Source organism: Sciurus vulgaris (assembly GCF_902686455.1).
Source record: "Sciurus vulgaris genome assembly, chromosome: 10".
In the NCBI taxonomy this organism is placed as follows: domain Eukaryota; kingdom Metazoa; phylum Chordata; class Mammalia; order Rodentia; family Sciuridae; genus Sciurus; species Sciurus vulgaris.
Genome location: NC_136470.1, coordinates 50,698,152 through 50,714,559, shown reverse-complemented (window position 1 = coordinate 50,714,559; position 16,408 = coordinate 50,698,152). Strand labels below are relative to the sequence as shown.

The 16,408-nt window shown below is 34.3% G+C and overlaps 1 protein-coding gene across 1 annotated transcript in view; it reads left to right on the top strand.

Moving 5' to 3' along the window:
• ZBTB11 (zinc finger and BTB domain containing 11) overlaps nt 1–6,548 on the top strand; it is a 32,084-nt gene extending 25,536 nt beyond the window's left edge. Inside the window, 4 exon segments of the mRNA XM_079101384.1 lie at nt 791–908; nt 3,085–3,243; nt 3,352–3,527; nt 4,073–6,548. Of these exon segments, the coding sequence (XP_078957510.1) occupies nt 791–908; nt 3,085–3,243; nt 3,352–3,527; nt 4,073–4,590 (971 nt within the window). The 3' untranslated portion in view covers nt 4,591–6,548.
• Nucleotides 6,549–16,408: the final 9,860 nt, after the last annotated feature.

The window sequence follows — 16,408 nt, the reverse complement described above, 5'->3', positions numbered from 1 at the left end:
CAGTAAAGTTAAAAAGATTTTCTTCAGTCTACTTATAGACTATCTTTTTTTCCTGTGGTATTGAAAAATGTTTTCATTATCTTTTTTTAAAAAGTATCTTAAAATGTATAAAAATGTTCATTGTTTTAGTGTAAGAAAAATGTGCATTTAGTGTCAGATCATTAGATCCCGAGATCCAAAGAAATGGTCATGCTTTTAAAAATCTCAATGATAAGCAGTTGTAAATGTCAATATGGTAAATGGCTTATAATGTTATTAGAATTTCTAGTCCACACATACTTACTTTCAGATGCTTTAAAGTAGGAATGTGGTAATGGCCAATGAAGAACTGAAGAACTTGTATTCAACTCTATTGTTGTTATGCAAACATAGCCCATAGATTATGGAAGCATTTCACATTGTTTAAATAATAGCCTTTGATAATACAGTCATACACCACACACAACAATTTTTCAAACAACTACACAAGTGGTCCCATAAAATTATATTGCCTTATGACATCATAGCCACCTTAGTGCGTGTAAGTATACTCAGTGATGTTGGCCAAATAAAGAAGTTGTGTAAGTTACATTTTTCAGAATGTATCCTTTCACTAAGCAATACATGATGGTTTTTATAGATTTGAGAAGAAATAGAGATTTTAACAAGCTTTGTTGTTAGAGAATTCTTGCCAAATGTTAAGGGTTCCATGTCCCCTTAATAAAACAACTTCTGAAATATGACATATACAGAGTTCTGTTGAAAGAAGATCTGATTGTTATATGTGTGGCATGGTTTTTATTTTTTATAGGAGAGTCCAAGTACTTTTGCTCAGTTTGTGGAAAGTCTTTTCACAGGGGCTCTGGACTCAGCAAGCACTTAAAGAAACACCAACCAAAGCCTGAGGTTCGAGGCTATCATTGTACTCAGTAAGTATTTAATATGTGAAACAATTAATTTTATTATATTTGTTATTTGGTTTGTTTGAAAGCTGTTTTCAAAAGAAAATAGTCAAAGATAATATCAGACTGTAATTTCAGTTTACCCTTGATTTTAATCAGTCTAACAGTTTCACTGAGATATGAATCATACACCATAGAGACCACTCATTTTAGAGTTTTTTATATGAACAAAGGGGGTGAGACAATAGGAAAGAAAAAAGTCCATGGCCAGCTAGAGTTCCTTTCTAGGCAGTTCCTCTGAAGTGCTGAACTTTCTGCTAGTTTCTCCTTCCTTCCCACTCTTTTTCTTTCTCCCTCCCTTTTTGTTTTCCAAAGCTTGCTGATAATCTCTCAGTAATCGAAGTTGAATTCATATAAATTAATCATTTAAAGTATACAATTTAGGGGAAGTTTAGTACATTACAATATTGTACAAACATTACCACTAAATTCCAGAATTCCTATAATATTTAGCCAAAAAGTTTACAACTCTGCCTTAGCTTTCACTTCCTGTTTGTATACCAAGTTCAGGCTAGAGGTCTTTTCTGAACATGTGCTCAACCCTAAGTAAGCATATGGGCTTCTGGGTATCCAGAATAGCTGAGAGATTTTCAAAGTTCATATTCCTCAAAACACCTCATTCCATGCTTTCAATTTGTTGGTTTCAACAAAAGTGTTCTTTCTTACCTGAGGCAATAGTGATAGATGCATTTATTTTTTAATGTTTTCAAGAAACTACCCATTCCCATCTTTTAATAATAGGAAAGTTACAATAAATGAAGACAAGGACTCCTCCAGAAAACTACTGGATAGGTAAAGGCAACCACAATAAATCCCTCTAGCAGGAGAGTTGCAAGTTCAAGGCCAGCATGGGCAACTTGGCAAGACCCTGTCTCAAGAAAAAAAAAAAAAAAACTGAAGCTATAGCTCTAGTATAGAGTGCTTGCCTAGCATGTATGAAACACTGTGTTCAATCCCTAATACAAAAAAAAAAAAAAAGTACCTTCAGTCATAGTAACCTATATTGAAATGCAGGCTGTTGTTGTCAAGGATATTGCTAAGCTTTGAGGAGCAGGGACAGGACAGGGTAAGTTGAAAATGTCATGAATCTTATAAGATTCAACAGTTTGTTTTTTCTTGATTAAACATTTGATAGTTTCTCTGTTTTGCTGGAGATAGAATCCAGTAGTGCTCAACTACTGAGCCACATTCCTAGTGCCACCTTTAAACATTTTTTTTTAAATTTTGAGACAAGGTATGCCTTGAATTTGTAGTGCTCCTGCCTCAGCTTCCAAAGTAGTTGGCATTATAAGTGCATACCACTATTCCCAGCTACTTTTGATTAATTTCTAGAGATCCCAGTAAAGTTGATTCTGATTGTCAGTTTATCCACAGCTTTTCTGGAGGGATGGGCTTTGGCATTTCCTACTTTGCTGTATTTTCATTGCACTCTAATTAGTCTTATTTTAATTTTAAAAGAAAGGTAGTTTATTATCAATGTTTTTCATTATAAGTGAAAAAAGAAATCATCCAAAACTGGTTGAGTGAAGGGTAAAACCTAGAAGTCTCAGAAGTTTAATGTAAACTGGTTTCAGATCGATTAGTATTTGATTTCTTTTAGGCTCCAAATGGATAAGACAGGGACAATGGTTTGAGTGTCATATCCTCAACTTCCACATTGTCAAGCTCCTTTTCTGGTAGTTCCAAAAAAGCCCTGAGATTCACTGTTATTAGATCAAATTAAGTCATTCAGAAATCTCTCAATCACCGTGACCAAGGGAATGCTATGCTCTGGTTTACCTAGGCCTGAATATTGCCATCCCTAGGGTCAGGGGTGAAGCCTACCTTCAACAAACACATGGACAGAGAATGAAAGTGGTGAAGGGAATGTAAAAGGGGGGAACAGAGGCAGAAGGAGGAGCGAGACAATAAATTCCTTTTTAATAACCTTTGAGAACTCTGTGTGATTCTTAAACTTCTGTGGTGCTTTAGAAATAAAAGAATTGTAACTGTGCACTCTTGATAAAAAACTGGAAAATTGGGGAATTCTTTTATGCTATAGTTATTTTGTAGAGTTCTTGAAAACCTAAGAATATACTGAATTTGTGGAAACTTGTTTTAAAGGATTAAGGTGATCCAATTGGGTAATTAAACTTTATTGCAGGTGTGAGAAAAGTTTCTTTGAAGCAAGAGATCTTCGCCAGCATATGAATAAACATCTTGGTGTAAAACCATTCCAGTGCCAATTTTGTGATAAGTGTTATAGTTGGAAGAAAGATTGGTATTCCCATGTGAAGTCTCATTCTGTCACTGAACCTTACAGGTGGGTAAATTTAAAAAAGATCTGAAATTAATTAAGAAACATGTATTTAGATTTTTAGGGCTTCCACTGCTTTGGAAAAAACAATTTAGGTCTTTTCCCTTATTTTAGGTGTAATATATGTGGCAAAGAATTTTATGAAAAAGCTTTATTCAGAAGACATGTAAAGAAAGCCACCCATGGGAAGAAAGGGAGAGCAAAGCAAAATCTGGAACGAATATGTGAACAATGTGGAAGAAAATTCACTCAGCTGAGAGAGTATAGGAGACACATGAACAACCATGAAGGTAACTATACATGGTACTATATACATCAAAATAGAATGAGAGCCAATCCAATAGTGATTCTTCCTATCTTTGAAAATTTATGCAAGTGACAGGTGATCCTGCCCCTGAGAATATAATTATTTAAAGGCTGCTTCCTTATTGTAGGATTATAGAATTGTTGCAAAAGAATAAATGAGATTTTGCACAGAATCTCAGGCTTTTTCCTAGTAACTTGTATGCATGAAAACATCTTCAGTGAGATTATAGTGCAGAATCATGCTTATTCTAAGGAAAACCATTAGGTGATAAATAAAAGATTGCCATAGATGCCTGTAATTCCATCTCCTAAGGATGCTAAGGGAGGAGGATTATAAATTTGGGGCTACCCTCAGTCATTTAGGGAGACCCTATCTCAAAATTAAAGAAAAAAGAAAGAAAAGCATTGGGGATATAACTCAGTGGTAGTTCAAGGTCAAAGGCTTATAGACTACTGTATTTTTTAAAAAATTATTTTCCAGTCAGTTTTCATATGTACTAGCCCGTTTTGTTTGTTTGTTTGTTACTAGGAGTTAAGCCATTTGAATGCTTAACATGTGGAGTAGCTTGGGCTGATGCCCGATCTCTGAAACGCCATGTCCGAACACATACTGGTGAACGGCCGTATGTCTGTCCTGTGTGTAGTGAAGCCTACATAGATGCTCGAACACTTCGTAAACATATGACTAAATTCCACAGAGACTATGTGCCTTGCAAAATTATGCTGGAAAAAGACACACTTCAGTTTCATAACCAAGGAACTCAAGTGGAACATGCTGTTAGCATCTTAACTGCAGACATGCAGGAACAAGAAAACAGTGGTCCTCAAGAACTTGAGACTGTGGTGGTGACAGGAGAAACCATGGAAGTTCTTGAAGCTGTTGCAGCTACTGAAGAGTGTCCATCAGTATCTACGCTTTCTGACCAAAGTATTATGCAAGTGGTTAATTATGTATTGGCCCAACAGCAAGGACAGAAGCTATCTGAAGTTGCAGAAGCTATTCAAACTGTTGAAGTAGAGGTGGCACATATTTCAGAAGCAGAATGAATATAGTAGTGACAAAAAGAAGAGACATCATATTTATACTGAACTCACAGAACATTTGTTTACAATTTCATGTGACTATCCACTTAGAGTTTATATATGTCAAGGTTCTGGGCTGTTGGTGACATTTCTAAACTCTAGCCACTGAGTTCTGTAGAAAAGTCCATTTACTGTAAAGAAATTGAAAACAAATCTATATGATGGTAATAGTTTATCATGGTATGCCCTTTATGAATTAATGTTTGTAAACAACTGTACTAAATTTAAAGCTGTACAGTATCATTTGTATTTTGACATTATTTTATTATATATTCTGAGTTTAAAAGGCTGCACCAATTAGCTTTTCTTCTGTTTTATTCTCAACATATAGAGGTTCTGTGATTTCAGTTGCCCTGTTTGTGAATTAAAAAGCAAATTCTAATATAAAGCATTTCAGTAGGATGCATAGGTGTATTACATTTTTAAAATACTTTAAGATCTGTGATTCTTACTATTTATTTTAACCCCACATCAGGGGTTCTTTATTCTGTTTTAAAGCACTATTAATGAGTTACATGTTGTAATCAAGTTTGCACAATATATTTAACAATATGGGAAACCCATAAATAAATAGCTAATTTTAATATGCCATTAAAATGCATGAGATGCCTTTTAAAGCCTTACTGTACTATCTCTTCAAGGCAGGTAATTGACAATAAGAAAAGAGTACTGTTATAAAATTGTTGATGGGCAGTTTCTCCTTGATAATGTAGGAACATAAATAAAGACCAAAAAAAACCCACATTCTTTTATTGAAGAATGAACAAGTTACGTTTCATGTTTTCAACTTTTGCATCATGTTTAATTGTTTTATTTTGTTGAAAAACTGAAGTTGAGAAATAAGACAGCAATATAGACATCTACAGTTGTCCTGTGGATATCTCATAATTGTCCAGTAATTTCCAAATATTGAAAATTCTTCAGTGCAGCCCTCTTCATAGTATACTACTTGAAGAAATTAATGGATTATGGTCCTACCAAATTGTTGAAAATATTTTGAAAAGTTACCTCAACACTAAATTAATACATGTGTTTGATTTTTAAATTCTTGCCTCTTTAAGCTGTCCAACTTTCTGATTTTCAAAATAACCATGGGGAAATGCCACATTTCTCTCTAGGAAACTACCATTCAAACTATAATTGTTAAAATGAAGCTTTTAGGTATTAGAAGCTGTTATAAGGTATAAAATTAAGATATAAGCAAATTATATGTAAATCATTCCTAAAGCACAAGAAAAGAATGTGCCTTGATGTACATATATTATTCAGATGCTTATTTCAGTTTACTTTAAAAATGGCTTTATGGATAAAGAATAAATGTGATAGCTGTGCATGCATTATACTTAGATATGTAATATTTGCATTTGCAAATTCCCTGTTGTTTTGGTAGTTGTGTGGCTGACTTTCAGTTTTAAGAAGTGAATCAACATACAGCCCATACGTTATAATGGCTGCTTGTTTACTGTATCTTTCAGTTAGTGAAAAAGTATTTCAATCTATTAAAATTTGGAATTGTGTCTTTTATGTTCCATTTTCACCATTGTTAATTAGATTTAGTTAATTGTATAAGATAATTAATGTATGTCATAAATATGTAAATAAAAGATGTTGAATCTTGCTTAAAAGCATAAGGTTTGGAGTTGAGCTTGTCACTATTTCTAATCCTTAAATCATAGTATTATTTAATATGTTTAGTTAAAGGTTAGGGAATCAAATGCATTAAAAAATAATTAGGAACACTTAATATTAAAACTTGTTACTCTTAAATATAATCTTACTGTAAAATTAAATGTAGAGCAAATAACCATCAACTTTGGATAATTTAACTTTTTAGAATTATTCCATGTGAAAAAATACATCAAGAACTTTCCAAAAATTCAGCAGTTTTAATGTTACTATGTGGGAAATTCTTTCTTTGTAGAAACACAAAGTGTTTTGTTGTCACCAGATGACTTAAAGAAACATGGCTCATGATCAAATCAGTGTTCTAAGAAACATTTTTTTGTCTACTTGTTACAGCTATTGCTGCTAAACAATTTGAATCACTGCTGTTAATCACTGGAATCCATTTATTATCAGAAATTAAGTAATCCTTTAACCTGAGTCTTATTCTGTTCATTTTATTATTAAAAACCAATGGCTGGAAAATTTCAGAAGGTTAAACTACTGAATTTGGAGCTAATCCAACCATCAGGGTTGGTTCATTTTTGTTTGTTTCTGTACTGTTTTTATAGTATTGGTATAAACCCATTTTGTGCATAATGCATCCTACTCATGATTCTCCCTTTCGAACCTGTAATCTTGGAGCTTCCTAATGGGTTTTACATATAATGTTTGGCACAGATGCAGGAAAAGTTCGCCTTTCTCTCTATTGATGCTACACATTCATCAGTAAGTTTGTTGTGTGAAGCAAGGTACATAATTCATTTCTTTAACCCTTTTTTGAATATACCATGCTTATTTTATTATCTGAAGTTTTTGAAGTTTAATACTACTGTCAGAGTTTTCCTCAAGGAGTTTTACAAATTTTAGAGGATGAGTAGATCTCCAAAAGGGCTGTACTATGTTTGAAAGTTTTTGTCCCCTCCAGAATCCATGTTGAAACTTAGTCCCCATTGCAAACTAAGAAGTGCGGGTTTTAGACAGTGATTAGGTCATGAGGGCTCCACCCTCATGAATATATTGGTGCCTTATTAAGGAACTAGCTAGCTTTTTGCCTCTTTTGTCCTTCTGCTTTCTGCCATTCAAGTGTGCAGCAACAGGTGCCATCTTGGCTGCAGAAGGGAAGTGTTCACCAAACACCAAGTCTGAAGGTGCGTTGATCTTGGACTTCCTGCTTCCAGAACTGTGAGAAAATAAATGTGGTTCATAAATTATAGAGTCTGGTATTACCTTAGCCTGTGGCTTGTCAGGTAAACAACCATAAATTTGAACTCTAGACCCATGTAAATACAAACCCGGTGTTCTAAATTGTCAATGTAGACTTTTGGCCCACCTGAGCTCAGCCTGAGAGTTACATACGCTTATCTCTTGGCTGATGAATGGAGTTTTTCTGGTTTGTGCTTTCACTGAAGATCTCACTCTTTGCTGGTGTCAGCTTTGTGTGGAGGTTTCAGTTCCAGTTTTTGTGGACCTAAAATCCTTATCTCTTGTTAACATTTTGAGTGTCAAATGTCAGTCTCTTTAAGACTAGCAAATCTCGTCTACCACAATTTCAACTGGGTTTCCTCTATCAGAGGCCCCTACAAACTTAATATCTTGACTTTCAAAGGATGTTTGTTATATTGTCAAGTGGATTTTGAAGTATGTTAGTCTGATAAATGCTGGAAGCAATAGTGTTTTAAAGATTTCCAATGAATAATTGCCTCTTCTTCATTGTAAGACATATTTTGGCAGTCTGCTCTCATTGATCATATTTTGATAGTTTTATATTTACTTTCCAATATCTTTTTTATTTATTTATTTTTTAGTTGTCAGTGGACTTTATTTATATACGGTGCTGAGAATCGAATCCAGTGCCTACCACTGAGCCACGACCCCAGCCCCTCAATACCTTTTTCCATTTTCTTTTTCTCCCTTCTTGCAAACCTGGGAGAATTTCCCCCTCACATTACTGGGGATTTAACACAGGTATACTCTGCCACTGAACTACTATCTCTAGCCCTTTTTATTTTTTCATTTTGAGACAGGGTCTTGCTAAGTTGCATATGGTGACCTTAAACTTGTGATCCTCCTGTCTCAGCCTCCCAAATAACTGGGATTTACAGGTGTGTGCCACCATCCCAGCTTGGGAGAATTTTTTAACTTGCTTGCTCTTTTAACTGTTTTCACTTATCTTTTGAGTTCTTTTCCAAAATTACATTTCTTTTCTTTCTTTTTTCGTAGTACCAAGAATTAAATCCAGGGCCTCATGCATGCTAGGCAAACACTCTACTACTCAGCTGTATCCCCAGCCCTTTTTATTTTATGGACAGAGTCTCTAACTTTTTAAAAAATATGCTGACCTTTCCACTCAAAGAAATTTAGGCTGCTGTCTTTGTCATAAATCATGGGTACATACATCTGGGGGCTTCTTTCTGAACTTATTCTGCCTTTTTGCTTTTTCTATCCTTGCACCAATAGCACTTTTAATGTAGTTTTATAATTTTGACATCTGTTTAAGAGTTCTCTGACTTTATTCTTATATGTCTTGGCTGTTCTTTCCATGTAATTTTTACAAGTAGTTTGTCAATTTTCATAATAAAAATCTGCTTGGATTTGGACTGGAATTGCATGGGCTCTATAAGTCAATTGGGGGGGGCATTATTATCTATAATATTGAATTTTTGGTTCTCTGAACATGGCACATTTCTCCACTTAATATCTCAGTCTAAATATTTTGTCAGATTTTTGTTACTTCATATTTTTGTGCAATTGTGAATGGTTTTGCCTAAATTTTTTTTACTTTTCAGTTTGTTTTTAGTATACGTAAATAGAAAAAATTCCCATGTTTTACACTTTTTGCACAACACATTTTGGTTTTGGTTTCTTTTTTGGTAGTATGGACATTGAACCCAGAGGACCTCTACCACTGAGCCACACCTGAGCTCTTTTTATTTATTTATTTATTTATTTATTTATTTTGGCTAGCCTCTGCAGTTTTTATTCTTCCAGTTTTCTTATGTTTGACATTATTTCCTGATAAAGAGTTTAGAAATATTTCTTTCAAAATTAAAATATATAACCTTGAACACTGAAACAAAATTAAAAATCTTTAAACTAGTATGTAAATATTTAAAATAGCATAAACTGTTAAGCACTTTGTACATATTCATATATTTGAATCAATTTCTTAGCTATATCTATCTCATACAGAAGTATTCTTTTAAGAAATGTACTCTTACTATGTCAATTATTTTTTTTAATAATTAGCATTTTTTTAAAATTTTATTTTATTGTAAACAAATGGGATACATGTTGTTTCTCTGTACATGGCGTAAAGGCATACCATTTGTGTAATCATAAATTTACATAGAGTAATGTTGTTTGATTCATTGTTATTTTTTCCCTTTCCCCCACCCCACCCACCCCTCTTTTCCCTCTATACAGTCCTTCCTTCCTCCATACATGCCCCCCTCCCTAACCCTAACTCTAACCCTAACACTAACCCTTCCCTCCCCCCATTATGTGTCATCATCCACTTATTAGCGATATCATTCTTCCTTTGGCTTTTTGAGATTGGCTTATCTCACTTAGCATGATATTCTCCAATTTCATCCATTTGCCTGCAAATGCCATAATTTTATCATTCTTTATGGCTGAGTAATATTCCATTGTATATATAAACCACAGCTTTTTTATCCACTCATCAATTGAAGGGCATCTAGGTTGGTTCCACAGTCTGGCTATTGTGAATTGAGCAGCTATGAACATTGATGTGGCTGTATCTCTGTAGTATGCTGATTTTAAGTCCTTTGGGTATAGGCCAAGGAGTGGGATAGCTGGGTCAAATGGAGGGTCCATTCCAAATTTTCTAAGGAATCTCCACACTGCTTTCCAGAGTGGCTGCACTAATTTACAGTCCCACCAGCAATGTATGAGTGTACCTTTTTCCCCACATCCTCGCCAACACCTGTTGTTGCTTGTATTCTTGATAATCGCCTTTCTAATTGGGGTGAGATGGAATCTTAAGGTGGTTTTGATTTGCATTTCTCTTATTACTAGAGATGTTGAACATTTTTCCATATGTTTGTTGATTGCTTGTAGGTCTTCTGTGAAGTGTCTATTCATTTCCTTAGCCCATTTGTCGACTGGATTATTTGACTTCTTGGAGTAGAGTTTTTTGAGTTCTTTATAGATTCTGGAGATTAGTGCTCTATCTGAAGTATGATTGGTAAAGATATTCTCCCACTCTGTAGGCTCTTTCTTCGCATTGCTGATAGTTTCCTTTGCTGAGAGAAAGCTTTTTAGTTTGAATCTATCCCAGTTATTGATTCTTGCTTTTATTTCTTGTGCTATGGGAGTCCTATTAAGGAAGTCTGGTCCTAAGCCGACATGTTGAAGATCTGGACCTACTTTTTCTTCTATAATCTGCAGGGTCTCTGGTCTGATTCTGAGGTCCTTAATCCATTTTGAGTTTAGTTTTGTGCATGGTGAGAGATATGGGTTTAGTTTCATTCTGTTGCATATGGATTTCCAATTCTCCCAGCACCATTTGTTGAAGAGGCTATCATTTCTCCATTGCATATTTTTGGCACCTTTGTCTAGTATGAGAAAATTGTATTTATTTGGGTTTGTGTCCGTGTCCTCTATTCTGTACCATTGATCTACCTTTCTATTTTGGTACCAATACCATGCTGTTTTTGTTACTATTGCTTTGTAGTAGAGTTGAAGATCTGGTATTGCAATACCCCCTGTTTCACTCTTCCTGCTAAGGATTGCTTTAGCTATTCTCGGTTTCTTATTCTTCCAGATGAATTTCATAATTGCTTGCTCTATTTCTGTAAGGTACGTCATTGGGATTTTAATTGGAATTGCATTGAATCTGTATAGCACTTTAGGTAGTATGGCCATTTTGACAATATTAATTCTTCCTATCCAAGAACATGGAAGATCTTTCCATCTTCTAAGGTGTTCTTTAATTTCTTTCTTTAGTGTTGTATAGTTCTCATTGTAGAGGTCTTTCACCTCTTTTGTGAGATTGATTCCCAAGTATTTTATTTTTTTCGAGGCTATTGAGAATGGGGTAGTTTGCTCTTTTTATTTTGAGACAGGGTCTATCTTGCTGACGCTGTCGTTGAGCTTGCAATCCTTCTGCCTCAGCCTCTAGAGTCACTGGGTATTTTTTTTTTTTTTTTCTAAATTCTAAATGTGGGTGGGTATTCCAAATAAAATGCTCCCAAAGAGTATTCTTAGGAAAAAAAAAAAAAAAAAATTTAGGATAATAGCTCATTTGTATTACATTACATAAGAAAAGTACACAAGTATGAATAATTAGGTGGATGTCTATTGGGTGCTTAAGGCCTTTGGTCAGAGAATGTTCTCATACATCTTAAACCCTAACAAGATAGCCTGATTAATTCACCTTATTGAGAGACATTTCTACTTTCCAGTCATTTCTGCAATTATCAAAGTAATGTGGGATCAATGCAGGAAAACTGTGATACATAGAAAAATGCAAAGAAGTAAAAAAAAGAACAATAATTACCAACAATGGATTCCCAAGCAGGGTTATGAAAAATCAAGGGTTTTTCATGCAGAGACTGAATTGGGGTTTTCAAAATTTGTCTTCATTTTGGTGATGGACAGCTTGGTGTGCTGCTCTTTTCTGCAGCAGCCACACCTTCTCAAAAATCTGAATTTCAACCTCTGGGCCTCTCTTCTAAGATTTAAGCATTTCTCTTATTCACTTATTTTCTCAGCCCTCAGCCAGTATCCTTACACCTAAGAGTATTAAGTACTCATATTAGGTGTAAGAGTACTAGCTTCTCCTTAAGGTTAATACCTCTGCTACACCTTAGAATTCCCAGGTTTAGAGTTTTCCCTTGCCAAAACAATGTTGAAGAGGCCTTTGACAAAATTCAACATCCATTCCTAATAAAAGTACTTAACAGGAATTAGTGGATAATTGTAACATTTTATGAAATGTTTATCTTAATCCTTATCAAGAAAACGCAAGGGAAACTTCCATTCAGAGCAAGGCTAAAGCAATGAAACTCTTTGTCTACTATTATTTAATACTATACTAGGGATATTAAATAATATCGAAGAAAAATGAATTAGAGGCACAATAATTGATAAGAAATTAAACCCTCTCAATTTGTAGGTGTGATGGCATATGTAGAATCTTATAGGATCAATGATTAAAAAATAAAAATTCAGTAGGGTGTTTTGATATATTGCATTACTTTTTCTAATAAAAGTTAAAATTACAGATATAACTCATATTTCTTTTGGACAGCACTGCTCTAAAACTAACTATAACACCTGGGTTCAAATTCTGATTTCCTCAATCCTAGCTATGTATCACAGGGAAAGTTACTTCCCTAATACTCAATTTCCTCATCTTTAGTATAGTGACAATAACAGTTATCTGCCTTATAAAGTCTGTAAGTCTAAAGCATGCAGAACAAAAGTAAGTATTCAATAAATGATAACAATGACAGCAAAAATAATTCATTGAGATAGGAAGATACACAATATACAGAAATTAATTGCCTTCAGATCTAGAAACAGAAATAATAAACAGCACATAATGGTAGAGAAAATCCCATTTCAAGAGCTATAAAGATCACATATTTTGGGGTAAACTCAACAAGAAATGTGTAAAATTTATATATAATAAAAATTTCAAAACACTTCTGAAAGACAAAGACCGCTCTTGATTAGTAAGAATTAATATAAAGATCAATTAAATTAGATCACTATCTCAAACTATGTAAGTATGTACTCAAAATAGATCAGGAATCTGTAAATTTTGGATATGAAACAATGTAAGTTCTAGGAAAACAAGGGTGAATTCACCTTTAACCTCAGCTTATGGAAATTCTAATTATTAAAACCAAAAGACAATAAAAGATTAACAAAGTTTAACTACATGAAAATAACTTTTCTATTATGAAACACACCATAATCAGAGCCAAGACAATGAACAGTTGGGAGAAAATATAACATTCACAGATAAAGAGTTAATATGTAAAGAATTCTTAACATTTGAGAAAGGACCATAAATCATTAGGAAATGAGATTAAAGTAGCCCTTAATCAGGTGAAGATATTTAACCTCATTCATCGGTGGAGATACAAATTAAAACAACACTGAAATACCTTTTTTCATCTATCAGGTTGACATTCTATTGGCAAGACTATGGAAAAACAGGCACTCACATATTCCTGGTGGGAAAACAAACTGATTTTGGAGAATTTGGCAACATTTACCAAAAGTGCTTACATTTTGACCCAGCAATTCTAATTCTAGGAATTTACCTGAAAATACATCTCAGTCTTATGAAAATTCACATACACATGGTAATTACAGCATTGTAATGGCAAAATATTGGAAATGACCTAAATGTTCACATATGTAATAACTGAAAAAATAACAAGACAAAAAAAAAAAAAAAAAACTGGTATATTCACAGAACTTAGTGGTATGTGGTTGTTTAGAAAAAAAAAAAGGAAAAAATGAGTTTTTTGTTTTTTGTACTGGGTATTAACTCAGGAGTACTCTACCACTAAGCTATACTCTCTGCCCTTTTTATTTTTGAGACATCTCGCTTGATAAATTGCCCAAACTGGCCTCAAACTTTTGATCTTCCCAAATCCCCCTCCCGAGTTATTGGGATTAGGGGGTGAATCACCAAGTGAGAACTAGGTTTTGTTTTGTTTTTTATTTCAGTATGCAAGGCAAGAGTGCTCTACCACTGAGCTATACCACCCCATAAGTCCTTTTGTGTTCTGAAAACACATCCATGGATTGGTAAGATTTCTAGGGCATACTGCAAGGTCCAAAATATATATGGCTGGGAGTGGGCCATTGTGGCACACACCCATAATCCCAGCAACCTGGGAAGCTAAAGCGGAATTGTAAATTTCAGGCCAGCCTTGACAATTTAGTGAGACACTGTCTCAAAATTAAAAAATAAAATTAAATTAAAAGGGCTGGGGATATAGCTCAGTGGTAGGATGCCCGAGTTCAATCTCCAGTACCACAAGAAATTTTTTAAAAAGGATGAGGGTGGTATTGGTAGTGTAGCTCAATGATAGTGTGCTTAACATGCCATGAAGACCTGGGTTCAATCCCCAGTATCAGAATAAAGTCTGAAAAAGAGTAACCGTATTACACTACTTTTTGTTTAAAATGAAGGATAGTGCATGAAAAAAGAAACGAGGTAAAGGTAAATCAGAAACGAGATAGGTTACCTTTGGGAGTAGGTGCAAACAGGAAAGAACAGGAGAAAGAATAAGACAGAAGTATATGGAAGAGTGAAGTTTTTTTCTGAAGTTCTAACTATATTAATGTCTCACATACCAAAAAAGTCAACAAGGTCCAGCAGGTACCCCTTATGTGTGTGTGTGTGTGTGTGTGTGCGCGCGCGCGCGCGGGTTTTTTTGTTGTTTTTCTTTCTTTTTTTCTTGGTGCTGGGGATTGAACCCAGGGCCTTGTGCCTGTAGGCTTAACCTCTACCACTTAACTACACTCTTAACTGTAGACATCCATTATCAAAAACAAATTAACTGATTACATTACAAACAAGTAATATAACCATACTGAAAGGGAGAGCAGAGAAAAAGGCTATGTAACTTTGTAAAACAGGATCTTGGTTATGTGCTGAGACCAAAATCAAATTATAAATACCACACATAAACTACTTTATGTATATTCTAGAATTAGGCAAATAATGAACATATTATGGGTAAAGCCAGATGTCTTCCTGTTGAACAAAATCACAAATAGGTAAAGGACTAAAATGAACGCTCCGGTGTTGGACTGGTATTAAAAATACATACATAATATATAAATGTATACCTACATTTTCCAGCTCTGTAAAACAGGCTAAAAGCAACAATTAATGGGTACACATACCCATTTTTTCCCTAAATGTATTCTCAAAGAAGGCATAGATGCTTGAAGAAATCACTGATTCCAAGGATAAGTAGACACAAGATGAGTCTAGTACATTTTGTGCTGCCAGAATTTAAGGAAGTATTAAAAGGACAGGGATATATGGAAAGGACAACAGAAAGGGGTTCACATGGCCAAATCTGTGAAAATTTGAGCAATAAATAATGATGGTGATGGGTTATAATATCAAATAATATAAAAATATGGCTCTACTATCAATAGTAATGGAGAACAAAACTCTTCCTCTGGTTGAATTTCAAATAATAAAAACAGGAAATGATGGAAACAAAATCATTTGGCAAAGGGAAAAATCTGATGTATACCAGATACCACCATATTCAAAGTGAATTTTGTATAGTGTTGGGGATATAGCTCAGTGGAAGAGGAAAAAGACTGAATGCATGGAAGTGAATAAAGAAGTGATGAAAAATAAGGATAAAATAACCAGGTGATATTTAGGATTCATGATAAAAAAAGAAATAAGCAATGTGTTGAAAATGTGCAGTATACAAAGATGGCACATTAAATTTAAAAATACCAAAAAAATATCAGAACAAGTGGGGTATTTACTACTTTTGTGGGGGGTATTCTAGGACAGGTAGAGGTGAAAGGCAGAAAGATCCTTTGAATATTTGAAGAAACCGACTAGGTAGGACTGGATTTTTTTTCTTTATGGTCTGAAATCTATATTCAGGGTTAATGACTGGAAGACGCTAGTAAAATAATCCTTTCTAACACTGAGTGATTTACAGGGGTATTCCTTGGTAGGATTTTCCAGAGCACAAGGTGACCCTATGACAGGGAAACAGGATTTGGATCAAGTCTACTATTAGACTACAGAACTATGTTGAGTTTGGTAGGCTCTAAAACTAAAAGACTTTTAATCCTCTGTAACTTTTGTCTCAACTTCTCGGTTAAACACAAACAAACATTTTAAAAAACCCAGCAATTTGTGGAATAGAAAATAAGAACACTATATTGAGTTTGACAAAATTTATTGGTATTTTAGTAAAGACATTCATCTCAGTCGTTTCTCTCTCCTCATCTTGACCTTCGGTTAATATTTCACTTGGGTCAAGAAAAGAGTATGTAGGAGAGGGATGTTATTTTAACAAACAGTAAAATGGACAAAACAGACAGTTTGCCTACATAAAAGTAAGTTAAATTCATGTATCTTGAT